Source organism: Sorghum bicolor, chromosome 2 (genome assembly GCF_000003195.3).
Source record: "Sorghum bicolor cultivar BTx623 chromosome 2, Sorghum_bicolor_NCBIv3, whole genome shotgun sequence".
NCBI lineage: Eukaryota > Viridiplantae > Streptophyta > Magnoliopsida > Poales > Poaceae > Sorghum > Sorghum bicolor.
This window is the reverse complement of record NC_012871.2, coordinates 54,657,310-54,671,235: the sequence shown is the minus strand read 5'-3', so window position 1 is coordinate 54,671,235 and position 13,926 is coordinate 54,657,310. Positions and strand designations below refer to the sequence as shown.

The window sequence follows — 13,926 nt, the reverse complement described above, 5'->3', positions numbered from 1 at the left end:
CTCAATTTCAAAACCGGATAAACCACCTCCCTCAACTTTTCACACCGTGCATTTTATCTCCCTGGAGCGGCTTCGAAGGTGGTTTTGCTACAGCGGTAGTGGTTTTGTCTTTTTCTTTTTTAATTATTTCGGCTGAATCTTTGAAAAATCATAGTAAATCAAAAAAATCATAAAATAGAAAATCCAATTTTATTGGACTCCACATAAGTAGATATACACAATGAACATATAATATAATATGCTTTAATATAAAGTTTTTGCTATAAAGGTTTTGTATTTTTATTTTTTATTTATTTTGGCTAAATATTTGAAAAATCTTAGTAAATTATAGAAAAATCATAAAATACAAAATATAATTTTGTTAGACTCCACATGAGCATATCTACATAGTAAATATATATTATGGTATGCTTTAGTATAAGTTTTTTGTTGTAGCTTTAGATATATGCTTTTCTGTAATTAATGAAATATTTCATAGTTGGAGCTTCTATAATTATTTTGTCGGACTAAGGGGGTGTTTGGCACTGCTCCACGAACTCTGCTCCACAAACTCCACCGTGGAGCAGCTCCGCAAAAAACTAGAGTTTGTGGAGTACCTCTTTAGGTGCTCTCACAACTTCACCTTTTTTCCTCGAACTCAGTGCATAGAGCTGAAACCGTTTGGCTAAAAAACATGTAGCGGAGCTAAAAAACATGAGCAGAGCAGTCCCAAACACCCACTAAAACATACATATATTATATATTCATTGTGTATATATACTCATGTGGAGTATAAGAAAATTAGATTTTATATTTTATTATTTCTCTATGATTTACTATGATTTTTCAAAGATTCAGCCAAATAAATATAAAAAAAGGACAAAACCATACCATATTATATGTTTACTATATAGACCTAATTATGTAGAGTCCAACAAAACTATATTTTCTATTTTATAATTTTTCTATGATTTACTATGGTTTTTCAAAGATTCAGCTGAAATAATTTAAAATGAAAAAAGACAAAACCAATATAGCAAAATCGCCTTTGAACCCGCTCTAGAGAGGTAAAATGCACGGTTTAAAAAGTTAAGGAAGATAATTTGTCTGGTTTAGAGTTCAGGAAGAAAAAATGGACTTTCGTGCAAGTTTAGGGAGGAAAAATAGATTTTTTCAACATGTAGCCGTGAAGGGCATTTGGGCGGGCTAGTAGTGGGCCTAGGTGCATATGCATGTATATTCAAGTTGCCAAAGCCCTAGTACGTAGCGCATGTGGGTACGGTGCCCAAAAATACAAGGCACCATTTACTTCTATTTTTATCCCTCATGAATTATTTTTTCTGTTTTTTAGTTCTGTTTGTGCATTTCTTTTAAGTAACTTTCTATTTGCATAGGTATATGATAAGTAAAATGTTTTTATATATTAGGTTTAGAAAATCTATAGGTTTTCGGGTTTAGATACAATGTTTCCAAACCTATGTCCATAGACACACTAAATTTAGCTTCTTGGTCGATAGCAAACCTATAAAGATAAATTGATCCAAAGCCATATTCTTATCTTATAGAGTAAAAACCCATTGGTTTCCGGTTTCGGTCCTGTTGCCATCTTTAGGCTCTGTTTACATTGGAGATGAAAATTTTTTAGGTGTCATATCGGATGCGTTGGAAAGATGTCGGGAGGGGTTTTTAGAAACTAATAAAAAAACAAATTACATAGCTCGTCTGAAAACTGCAAGACAAATATATTAAGCATAATTAATCTGTCATTAGCACATGTAGGTTACTGTAGCACTTAAGGCTAATCATAGACTAACTAGGTTTAAAAGATTTATTTCGCATTTTTCAACCAAACTGTGTAATTAGTTTATTTTTAATTTACATTTAATGTTCCATGTATGTGTCCAAAGATTCGATGGGATGGATAAAAAAATTTTGGGTGGGGAACTAAACAGGGCCTTAGAGCAACTCCAGTAGTAGCCCCAAAACTAGGCCTATACTTTTAATTGGGGTGCTCCTCCTATTTCTTGGGGCTCAACTTTTTTGCTTCAACTCCAACAGTAGCACCTAAATTTGGGCCACCAAACCTATTCCAGAGAGAATGACAGAAGGGACCCACTCATCATTATCTTTTTCTTCTTTCTCTTTCTTTTTTCTTTGGACAGGGACACAATTAGAGCATCAAGTCGGTTACCGTATGGTGTCATGCACATGCAATGAAAGAGAGAGAGAGAGCGCACTGGGGCTAGAACACACGATGGAGGATGGGGGCTCTTCTGTTGGGCCAACAGGAATGGGGTCTGGGGAGAAATATGGGTGCTCAATCAAATATGGGTCGGACCTGCTGGAGTAATGTTTTTAGCCTGAGCACGCATATTTAGTTATATTAGGGCTTGAGGTCCTACTGGAGTTGCTCTTAGGCTTTGTTTACTTGCACCCAAAAACTTAAATTTTTTTTAAGATTATCTGTCACATCGAATCTTTAGACGCATACATAGAGTATTAAATATAGACGAAAATAAAAACTAATTGCACAGTTTGATCGAAATGTATAAGACAAATCTTTTGAGCCTAGTTAATCCATAGTTGGACAATAATTACCACAAACAAACAAAAGTGCTAAAATTTTCTCATCACAGACTAAACAGGGCCTTACACCTGCGGCGTGCCATTAACCTCCGGTTAGGCCAGTCTCAATGCATGTTTCATGAGAGTGTCATGCACATTAAATAGGATGCCACATAAACATAATTGCTGACTTGGCAGGATTATTAAATGAAGGAGTTTCATCAGATGAGAGAGAAGTTTCATCCTTAGGCCTTGTTTACTTCCACCTAAAAACCCAAAATTTTTCAAGATTCTCCGTCACATCAAATCTTTAGACGTATGCATGGAGTATTAAATATAGACGAAAATAAAAACTAATTGCACAGTTTGGTCGAAATTGACAAGATAAATATTTTGAGTCTAGTTAGTCCATGATTGGACAATAGTTACCACAAACAAACCAAAATGCTACAGTATCGCGAAATATTTCCCATGAGCAACTAAACACGGCCTTATAAACTATTGACACCGGGCTTACGAGGCAGCGCAGCCGTCGTCTCCTCTCTCCTTTCTTGCCCCGAGGCGCCGCCACTCCACCGCTCGCGGGCATGCCGTCCCAGCCCGCGCCGGACTCCACCGGCGGAAGCCCCCGGATCCCGGTGGCGTCCGCCGAGGCTGTCCGCCGCGTAGTCGATTTTTTCAAAACAAATGGAAAACTCCGCTCAGTCACAGGCGCAGCCGTCTCCTCTCCTTTGTTGCCCCGCGGCGCTGCCACTCCGCCGCTCGCGGGAATGCCGTCCCAGCCCCCGCAGGGCTCAACCGGCGGAAGCCCCCGTATCTCGGCGCCGTTCCAGCCCGCGCCGGACTATACCGGCGGAAGCCACAGGACCCCGGCGCCGGGCTCCATCGGCGTAGTGCCCCGGATCCCGGAGCTCTCCGCCCAGGCCGTCGACCGCATCGCGCGGAAATGCGTACGCGCCTCTCACCCTCCCGGTCTCTCAGTTTTCGTCTTTGCGCGCTGTGGATTCCGGTGGACTAATGTGTTCATTCGCTGCGTTCAGATTATACTCGTCGATTGGTGGCTGGAGAGAGTGGAGGGCGAGGAGGGCAAGATCCGCGTCGCTGGAACCACGTTCACCCCGCGAATGGCCGAGCAAATGAGGCATCTCCTCCGCGGTTCCATTTATCGATTTCGTGTTCCCAATTACCCTTCCAAATGTGCTTTAGTTGTGCATCCTGTTTGTAAAAAAAATTGATCCCTTCCTTTGTCCTCAATTACAGAAATTCAGTAGATCGGGAATATAATATTTTTCTTTGGCAATTTGAGAAATTCAATGGTAGCAAGAAAAAAAAATGCCAAACGATTTCCATTGGTACTCTACCATTGATCTCACGATGCTGTAGCCTACTATGCAAACAGGAAAGGAGCATCGTCCTCAAACATGAGAATGGCAGTCCGAGTGTTCAGATCTTCTGCCATTGTGAAGCGCCATGATTACACCTCAATTGAGTCCGAGGATGGTTACCAGATAGAAATAGGACACTGCTTGAATATTCCCAAAACACGCGAGAATGGATTTTCTGAAGAGGTAATTGCTATGATTGGTCTCCAGGGACTGGTGTTTCAGAAGGTGCATTGCTACTATGGACAGCTCTGTGCACCAGTTTGTTATATTCTTTTTGCTTTAATACTTTAGATACCCATCTAGCTGATCCTAGGTAATTTAATTTCTTGGAGTGCCTTAAGAAATGACCAGCAAATTCTCATCTGTATGTATATCCATGACTTTATGTAGGTGTGCGAAAGCTTTGATTTTGGATTTCCAGATCTATGGCAAAGGCTTGTTAATCCAAAGATGGTGCCAGATGATGAACATGCACTATCACCATCAGAAACTACTACTGGTCCACCAAGTCCTTCAGTTGAAGATTACATGGCAAAATTCTTAAGTGACAGCTTTAGCAGTAAAATCGGATTTGATTTCACAGAGAATGATTTCGACTCAGGTTCCATCAGCTCCGACTCAAAAGTTGATGGCAACATATTGGCACCATCCAAAATTTCGTCAGTTGTGAATGAAGGTTACAGGAGCACAGTAGGTTGTGGTCAGGCTAAGAAAGATGCTAATATTCAGCAAGAGAATATGCCCAGCTGTTCAAGTGAGCATGCAATGGTTACTCCAAAATTTGGGAAAGATTCAGTGAACCTTGGGACTACGGATGCATTAGAACTACCAACTGAAGGGATGACTCCAAAGTTTGGAGCTATTCGAGGCTCAGAAGACAGTATTGGCAGGAGATTACGAAGTGGCAAAGTTTTGCCAATTGGTGGACCAATGAAGAAGCAGAAAAAGATCCAGCAGCAGATGGTTAATCAAGGAGCTACACCTGCTGCGGATCTGACTTCTCATGAAAATGTAGGTCGAATTTTACACCTTGAATAAATCAGTTAACAACAGTTAATCTAATTTAGTATAATATTCTTTTGACACCCTGTCACCCTGATACTCGTTTTGGCTTGTGATTCACCCTTTACTCTGATCACAACATTTTTAGCACCCTACATTTATTATCTATTATTATGTGCATATCACCATCCATTGTTGTAGGTTTACACAATGCATAATATCCTGTTGCCACACCTTAGTTTCCTGCTATGTTACACGTATACGTCCAGGAAACCGTGTATCGTGTATCCGATATGTATCGGACGCGGATACGTGTCTGATACACCAGGATATGTATCCTCGGAGTATCTGATACACCAGAATTATGGATACGTGGGCTGATACGTATCGGCCTTGTGGATAGGGCCCAGCCCAGAAACAACCCTTCCTCTGTGCCCGACGCCCTAAGCCTCCATCTGATACCCGCACGCCCGTGACTTGCGCCGCATCCCGGGACTCTGCAACCCCGCTTGCTGGCCGCCAACGACGAGTTGCCGCCCCTGCAACATGGATCTAGGCTCCAGCAAACTTGCGTGAGTTAATCCCCTTCCTGTTCCTGTTGCTTGATTTTTTTGCTCCCCACTTCGTCTTCCTCTCCCCATTCTCGACCTGTTCTATTTCTGCAGTGCAGTTAGTGATTGTTGCTTGATTGCTTGTATGCACTATGCAGTAGATGGTGTCTCCAAATGTTGGTCTAACCCACCCTTATCAACAAAGGTGGGACTAAATCATCCACTTTATCTCATAACATGCACATGGGCCACTACGGGCCAAATTCCAAATTGGGCTGGGTGTGACATATACCCCCCTCAAAGGACCCGACGTCCATGTCGGTCCAACATACCCACAACCGGGCAAACAATGACCAGGAATGTTCCCTCTTAGCACACGCGACTGTACTCCAGTGCCGGCACATGTGCCACGCTGTGCACCCCGCAGGGCCTACATGCACAATGAATCCTATGTTCGCGCCCTGACTCGCACGTGCCCGTGGCTGCCAAGGTCGGCTTCGATACCATTTGTAAAGCCCCAAAGTCTAAACAGCTCAGATCCACTGACACGCTGAGCGAACCACACCTACCATCATCCACTTATGCTTTCGTCCTTGCTTCACGTAAAAGGATTAACCCGAGGATGGTGGGATGGACTCTAGAAGCCCTATATGTTGGTCTAACCCACCCTTATCAACCAAAGTGGGACTAAATCCTCCACTATTATCTCATAACATGCACATGGGCCACCACGGGCCAAATTCCAAATTGGGCCGGGTGTGACACCATAGTTGAGGGGCATAGTGGTATGCCTGTTCATGTTCTGTTAACATTTTACTGATCATTTCCAGTCATATCAAGCTTTGCTGGAATGTTGTCAAGTAATCATGTGACTTGTTGAATTGTTAATGGGCAAAGACATGTATGGCCTATTGGGTAAATCTCATTAGATGATAATAATTGCAGGATTTTTCAGCTGCTGAGGTTGTCGTTAAAGAAAATCTGGGATCAGATGATTCATGCGGTAAAGGTCAGTTGATAATCTACAGAATTTCCACTTATTCTTGAGCACTAGTCCTGTCCATCATATCACAAAGGTTGGTTTAGGAGCTAAATGCCACTAACTCTGTTTTCAGTATGTTGGCTCTGACCAACTCGCAAAAAGTAAGAAGGCTATGTATCAACTCGCAAAAAGTACTAATAACAAACTATTGACAGTGACAGGACAAGGAAGAATAGCAGAAGGGAAGGGGAAGAGGAAGAGGAAACGGGTGTAGGCACGTCTCTTCTCGAACTGGGTGTGAAACTTGTGTACTGTTTGTTTCTCAGCTTGAGTAGCTAACTTGTGTTGATGGGCCGTGCATGCCTTGGGCAGATGGTGCAGGTTCAGTTACTACCCATGATCCTTTTGTGTGGGTTGTTTTTCGCCAGTCATTGTCAAGGTAATTTGTAGGGTCGGTAGTGGGGCAGTTCAGGCCAGATTTATGTTTTAAATTCTAGTTTTGGGTGCGGGTGTGGAGGCTCCACCCGAACAAATCTACCCTGTTGCCATCCCTAGTAATTTTGCAACCTAAACCCACTACATATCGTTAATTTTCTAAAAAAAAATATCAAGCAGTACATCAAATTAATAATTTCGTACTCATACAATACCTACTTTAACAATGTGTTAGGCTACAATGCAAACATATATTCTTGCACAACTGTAGAGAATATGGCCTTTATGCCATATTCCTTTGTGGTTTTGACGATCAAAATATAAACAAGGCTAACATATGTACTGAGTTTGTGTCAGATATATTCACATAGATCCTGATGCAAGGGGTCAATAAATGTGCGAAATCAAGAGAAGAAACCATGAAGAATCAAGCAACAGCAGTGGAGAGAAAGAACTGAATCACTTGATCATAGGGTGCCGGATCAGTCAGTGAAGATCACAAAGGAGATGGTGTAGAGAAACTCTTTGCATAGTACCCGGCGGATCATGTAGTGATAAATAGAAGGTTGCACAAATTGGTGTAAGATCGAGATAGGTGGCTAACTAGGGGAGAGTGAATAGTCGTTTATAAATTAATTAAAGTTCCTTAGCTGAAGGTGAGCTCATATTTATTTTCCAGTGTCATGTTTTCAAACAAGATCACGCTTCTGTTAGACTGTTACTGATTTATTAATCAGAGTTTGGAAGCTACTACCTAGTTGGTCGTTCCAATGTATGCCAACAATACAGCAATTCACTTGTATGCTGTAGGTGCTTCCAAACCACCACTTTACCCACCTGTGATCTCACGTACTTTTTCTTTTCATGTGCTATATACTGATGAAGTCAACTTGGTCACAACATAGGAGTACATATCCGCAGCAGCAACGAGCCCAAAAAAACCTTTCTGAATTAAATAAATAAATAAATAAACAGAGAAGAAGTCAGAAAAGGGTTATTTTTTTTCTTTAATTAATGAGATTGAGAGGAGTAGGTAAACCACCAGGCCAGGCAAATCTAACGGTTGTGGTGTCATAAACATCAATCAACAAGGGTCCAAGCCATGTCTCCCTCGAAGATCCAGTGGCAGACCTCGATCTGACCAGGTTTCCCACCGAGCGCGACGAACGCCCCGTGGCTGGGGCTCCAATCCGACGTCTCGAGATGGCAGATGGCCACGCCATGGTTGATCTTCCGGTTGGAGTCCACGTCCAGGATGTCCGCCTCGTACAGCCGCACCCGTGGCACCGAGTGGCAGTAGTACACCAGGTACGGGAACAGGCTCTGGTGGCACGACACGGACCTCGTCACGCTGCCGCCGGCGATGCCCGTGATCTTGCCGAGCCGGACGTCCCCGCCGCCGCCCGCCGTGGACTCCGTGCTGCGAACCGCGATGTTGCTGCCCAGCATCTCCACCGCGAAGTCCAGCATGTCCTCCGCCGACGTCGTGCACCGCTTCGTCTCGCCCAGGCTGGGCGGTCGCGCGCACTCGGCCACCGTCGACGCCACCACCTGCCTCATCGCCGTGCCCGGCGGCGCTCCGAACAGCGCCGACACCGCGTTCTCCTCGAACGGGATCTTGGCGGCGATGTCCCTCGGCAGGAACGCGCGGTGCGGCATCTTGTCGGCGATGTCCGGCATGGGCATTCGGTTGCCCATCATGAGGTCCCGCTCCCGGAAGAACTTCCCTGGCTCCGGCGACCACATGGGCAGCCGGTGCCCAGCCGTTGTCGCCGGTGCGGCCGTTTTGGACACCTCCATCTTTGACATGTTCTGGTACTCCTTGAACTCGACGCCTTCGTTGGAGTAGGCCTTGAACGTCGTGTTTTCGCCGGAGTAGTGCGTGAAGCCGATGCGGTGGTTAGGGTTGGATCCCTGGCCGTACCCCTTGAACGCGACGCTCCCGGGGTTGGTCGACTTGCCGTAGCTGTCGAAGTCGGCGGCCGCGCCATTGGCGTTGCTCGCGTAGGACGCGAAGCTGTCGTCGCCGACGTTGGCTTGGTCCCTGTACGCCTTGAACTCGTCGACGGCGGCGTTGCTGCCGGAGGCGTAGCTCCGGAACGTGTTCTGGGGCGCGTTCCCGTCGAGGCCGTAGGAGGCGAACGTGTCGTTGAAGCCGTTGGCCCTGTCGCCGTAGTTGATGAAGCCGGACGCGACGGTGTTGGAGTTGTTGCCGTAGGTCTTGAAGGACTCGCCTGCGCCGTTCGCGGTCTTGCCGTAGCCGGTGAAGCTCTGCACGCCGGAGTTGGCGTCCTGCGAGTAGGCCGTGAACTCGTGCGTGCGGCCGTTGCCCGTGTTGTCGTAGGTGGCGAACGTCACCGCCACCGTGTTGGTCTGTCCAGCGTACCCGGCGAACTCCCCGGCGCCGCCGGTGGCTCCGGTGGTGTAGGAGTTGAAGCTGGACGTGCCGACGTTGCCCCCCTCCTCGTAGTTGGTGAAGGAGTCGTTCCGGCCCAGCGAGCCCTTGCCGTACCGCTTGAACGAGTCAACGGGGCCGCTCTTCCCGCTCGAGTAGACCGCGAACTGGTCGGAGCCGCCGCCGCCGCTGTTGCCGTAGCTGCTGAAGTTGCCGTTCTCGTAGTTCTTGAACGGCGCGGAGGAGGCAGCGCCGCCGCCGCCGGAGGAGGAGGCCGCCACGCCGCCGGCCGCGCCACCGTCCACGGACGAGGACGACGACGCCGCCGACCAGGACGCCGCGGGGGTGGACGGGCAGAGCAGGGACGCCGCGGCGCAGAAGTCGCGGATGCGGGAGGCGAGCTTGCCCGCGGAGGCCAGGGTGGAGAAGGTGGCCGCGTCGGGGGCCGAGAGCGGCGACAGCTTGGCGAAGAGGAAGGCTGGGTGCGGGCGGTTGCCGCGCACCTTGCGGTTCCAGTACCGGATGAACGCCGCCTTCGCCGTGAACGGGTTCACGGGCGGCAGCGACCACGCCGGTATCAGCCGTGGGAGGCCTCGCGGTAGCGGCGGCGGCACCGGAGGAGGAGGCGACGGGGAGGCGGCGTTTGAAGGTGGTGGTGATGGTAGTGGGAATGCACGTGTTAGATGACAGAGTAGGAGCAGCAGGTTGGAGACGGTGAGGAGGAGGTGAGCGCAGCCACAGCGACAGAGAGTGGACGCCATGGTTGCAAGGTGTTGCCAGGGGTTTGGAAGCGAGGAGCTGCGATGTAGAGGGAAATTTATAGGGGATGGTACCGAGTGAGTTTGGAGGGAGGGCGAAGGGGCGTGAAGCGGGAAACAGGTGAGCGATGGAGTTTGGGGCGTGGTAGTGTTGGAATTCGTACCGGCACACTGATGATGCCATGCATTGGAGACTTGGAGTTGGAGGAGCCAGAGATTCAGAGGAGATGTTGTTGTCCTGTTTCAGTCAACTGTGAGTCCGGGCATTGTTTTGTTTCCAGTTTGCATCTTGCATGCATGGTGATGAATATATGAACCATGTCCTGCTGATAACACTAATTGTCCTACTAGCTAGTATGCCACACTTGGTCGAGTAGCATGAGGAATCTTTGCACTCAGCATGCTTATGCAGCACAATTGTGAGACGTGCTACACGAACAGATCGATCTTAATGGGGCAAATTAGCCTATTATTTTGTCGGCTCGATTAGAACTAACAAAGGAAATGCCCATAAGGCTCTCCGCAGCGTGAGGCTTGAGCGGTGCTTGTATAAGAGAGAGACTTTGGGAGTCACTCTTTCTCACTGCAGCAGTCCAGCAAGTGATTCCAACTTTCACCGGTACCAGAAAAACTAGAAGCTGAATAACTACTTGCTCTAGTGCCCAAATAATAGAATATAATTTTGTTGGTACTTCCCTGGCCGATGCGGGCTCGGATTGCAGGAACCAAATCCTCTAACATAGTTGGAACTACGTTAGAGGGACGCGAACGTCCATGCACTGCGCCGTTCGATGCCCAATGAACGTCATCGGGCATAGGTACGTCTCTCTGCTATAGTTCGCAATATGTTAGAGGATCTCGTTCCCGGAATCAGTAACGTTGCTCCTGCAAGTCACGTTGTAACTTTCGAGTGTGTATCTGATGTCGAAGCAAGATCCGACGGCTAAAAAAACTTCCCTGACCTTTTCACGCTGAGCCTCCCACGCTGGGCCGCCGTTGCCACTGCTCGCTGCCCTCATAGACCTCGCGCCCCATCGCGGCCAAGTCCTACAACACGCGACGCGCCCGTGCCGCTGCAGCAATCTGGCACCGCGCGCTGCATTGTTCTAGCTTTGTTGCGCTGCACCTCCAGGCCACTAGTGCCATCCTATGCCTCGCCGCCATTAGCACCTTTGTTGTCCACGAACAGGAGCGCATCTTGGGTCAGTGCGCGCCGGTACAGTGAGCACGACAGGGACGACACAGTGGAGCTTCGGGGAGGGCTGCACGGCGAGCGTGCGACGCCAATGCGGAGGGTTGCATAGCAAGCGGCGCCCGTTGCGGACATTGGATGTGGTGAGCACGCGCCGCCATCGCGGAGCGATGCGCCTAACGAGCGCGCGGCCGGAGTGGCGAGCTCGCGGCCAGAGCTTTGTGCAACGCGGATGGTGGCATAGCGAGCGGCCGGCATAGTGGTCACAGGATGCAGCGAGTGTTGCAGTTGGTATGAAGGTCGGCACGCCGAGCGGCGGCCGTCGCAGACATGGGATGCGGCGAGCACACGCCACCATCGCGGAGGGTGGCGGGGCGACGCGTGTGGCCAGCGCCTTGCGCGTGCACGGGCAGCACGGAGGGCGGCATGGCGGGGGAATGAAGCTCCTGCGGAGCGCGTGCACCCAAGTCGGCTTGACCACCGCGCCAGCGTGGTTGTGCTCCTGCACGAGGGGATGCTGTGGAAGCACAGTGCGACGAATGAAGCTTCCAAGGCTTCAATTCAGTGCTGCAGCTGAGCGGCTCTGCGGGGGACCGTGTGTGCAAGAAGAAGCAATTACAGGCCTTGAATCGATCTCACTCATTGGATCTTAATTGGACGATGGATAGTATAGGGAAAGTTACAACGTGACTTTACCAAGGAAAGTCACTGAATCTGTGTCCGGCCCATGCAGAGTATTAGTTGAGTTTAGCTATTGGGTTTTGTGTATTTATTTTGTCTCCCCTATAGGTCCTTCCCTATACCTAGCAGCTCTACATGCTGCAGCAATTGAAGAACACTCCTGGTTTTGGCAGTGAGGTCCAATTTTTTTTGATGGCTCTACTTTCATACTGTGGAAGGTCTAAGCTGTCCGCTCTGCGTAGCAGAACGTTTCAAGCTCAAGAGTGAAAGTATGCTCCAGAAAGAACTATTCATAAATCGATCATGCATGTATTCGCTGATAAGGAATTCTGTCTGATTCAAACTTGTCAGCCGGGTTGTTCTGCAAAAGTTGCCGGTACCTGCCAAAACTGACACCTACCAAATGGTGGCGATGAGCCTTTGAGCACTATCAAATCTTTGTGCACCAAAGACTGCACACAACAATTAACATACGTTGGCAACGAAATTTCACATGAATCATATAAGAGTTTTATTTTAAAAAAGTCATATAGAAATTTCATAGAAAATAGTTGAATTTTATTTTATAGAAAAAAAACTAGAAATAGAGAAAAGTTTTCGTGTTCTGTACAGAGTCTTAGCCATCAAGTACAGCATAACCAAAATGGAGACATGGAGAACTTTCGTTTAATTAGGGCCTGTACCATAATACACAAGTATGACACATCATCACTGCCAATGTAGAGTCTGTTCGCTAGGAAAAGTTATAGTTGAAAGTATTGTTCATTGATTTATTATGAGAGAAAAACATTGTTGAATTGCTGGTAGATTCAGTAGATAAGTTTAAGCGAACAGAATGTCATGTCATGTCATGTGCCGAATAATGAATTTGAATTATTAAAGCAGTATTCATCATTAAGTAATCTACGAAGGGAAAATAAATGGGTTATCAGTTGCTCGAACACCAACAGTCTTTGACTTATATAGGAACTAGCTAGCCATTTAGGACAACAAATTTCCGCAGTGAAAGGTTCACAATGCTCATACGTACTCCTAAAACAACTCTAACCCAAAACTATGTTAGAAATGGAACTACTATACTATTCATAACTTCTATAATTATAATATATATCTTAACACTTATCCTTCCCTCCTAAAAAAAGCAAAAAACTGACTGGTTTTGATTAGTTTCACATGCCTTTGCTAGAAATGTATTGTCTAGACCTTCAAAAAAATGTATTGTCTATTTAGAGTTCAACCAGTCTAATCCGAGGCCCCAAGCTGCATTAAGGCCTTCTTTGGTAGGATCAAGCCTATGCATTTGGTTGATGGGTTAGCTGCCTTGGGGTCTATATGCTTGTAAGAAGTCCTTACTGGTCTCGGCGACTTGCTCAACCTAGCAAGGTGAGGCTTGCTCTTGTTGGAGAGGCAAGGCAAAGCTAGTCTATGAAGCCGACCCCTTATTTTCTCGGTACATAGTGGCTGTCAATCCCACCGCAACCGGGGCCGTCGGTATGCATCGTATGTGAAATCCGTCATGGCTTTTTCTAAAGTTGTACCTACAATTCTCTCCATGTATGGGTTATGGCCTGTGTTGGAGTACCATGTAAGCAGCTGATGAGGTTAGGGTGGGATTGGGATCACCTCGGTGATTTGGTTGTGCCGAGCATATGCCTTCTTTCACCACTGGAATGGTTTTTATTACTCTTGTCAGCCCCAGGCATTCGTAAGGCATCAAGGCAATGTGTGACTAGAGATGAAAATGATACGGATATTTTTCAACCGTATTCGTTTAGAGGGGTTTAGATCTGTCCGTATCCGAGTCCGAATATTTAACATCTAATATCATATTCGTATCCGAATACTTAAATCGTACATTTATGATGTCGACATCCAATCATATCTTATCCGATAGAATTGATATTATTCGTATTCGAATCTAAATTTGACCAAAAATATAAAAATAAATGTGGTACCAGTAATATCCAACCATATACGATCTGTTTTCGTCCCTAAGTGTCC

The 13,926-nt window shown here is 46.9% G+C and overlaps 2 protein-coding genes across 8 annotated transcripts; one reads left to right on the top strand and one right to left on the bottom strand.

The window, feature by feature from the left end:
* On the top strand, window positions 3,073–7,656 carry LOC8055528. 7 transcript variants are annotated; one of them, XR_002449594.1, is made up of 8 exons: window positions 3,073–3,494; window positions 3,585–3,685; window positions 3,944–4,154; window positions 4,320–4,940; window positions 6,428–6,491; window positions 6,680–6,738; window positions 6,837–6,903; window positions 7,257–7,652. XR_002449594.1 is itself a non-coding variant. In XM_021452138.1 (7 exons), exons 1-6 carry the CDS (start codon window positions 3,132–3,134, stop codon window positions 6,736–6,738), a joined length of 1,419 nt encoding a protein of 472 aa, XP_021307813.1. In that variant the 5' UTR covers window positions 3,073–3,131; the 3' UTR covers window positions 6,837–7,656. The 7 variants fall into 7 exon arrangements, 4 of the variants coding, with proteins under 4 accessions (XP_021307813.1, XP_002462232.2, XP_021307812.1 ...); XR_002449595.1 differs by having other exon boundaries at window positions 6,428–6,558; window positions 6,837–7,656; XR_002449593.1 differs by having other exon boundaries at window positions 6,680–6,903.
* LOC8055527 (BURP domain-containing protein 14) lies at window positions 7,827–10,055 on the bottom strand. The gene has a single exon (XM_002460020.2). The coding sequence runs from the start codon at window positions 10,053–10,055 to the stop codon at window positions 7,980–7,982; it is 2,076 nt and encodes a 691-aa protein (XP_002460065.1). The 3' UTR covers window positions 7,827–7,979.

Bases quoted from the DNA above. Each gene is read 5' to 3' on its own strand.
- LOC8055527 (XM_002460020.2), bottom strand. From the start codon at position 10,055: ATGGCGTCCACTCTCTGTCGCTGTGGCTGCGCTCACCTCCTCCTCACC.
- LOC8055528 (XM_021452138.1), top strand. From the start codon at position 3,132: ATGCCGTCCCAGCCCGCGCCGGACTCCACCGGCGGAAGCCCCCGGATC. The intron at 3,495-3,584 runs GTACGCGCCTCT...CGCTGCGTTCAG, and splicing joins ACCGCATCGCGCGGAAATGC to ATTATACTCGTCGATTGGTG. The intron at 4,155-4,319 runs GTGCATTGCTAC...GACTTTATGTAG, and splicing joins AGGGACTGGTGTTTCAGAAG to GTGTGCGAAAGCTTTGATTT.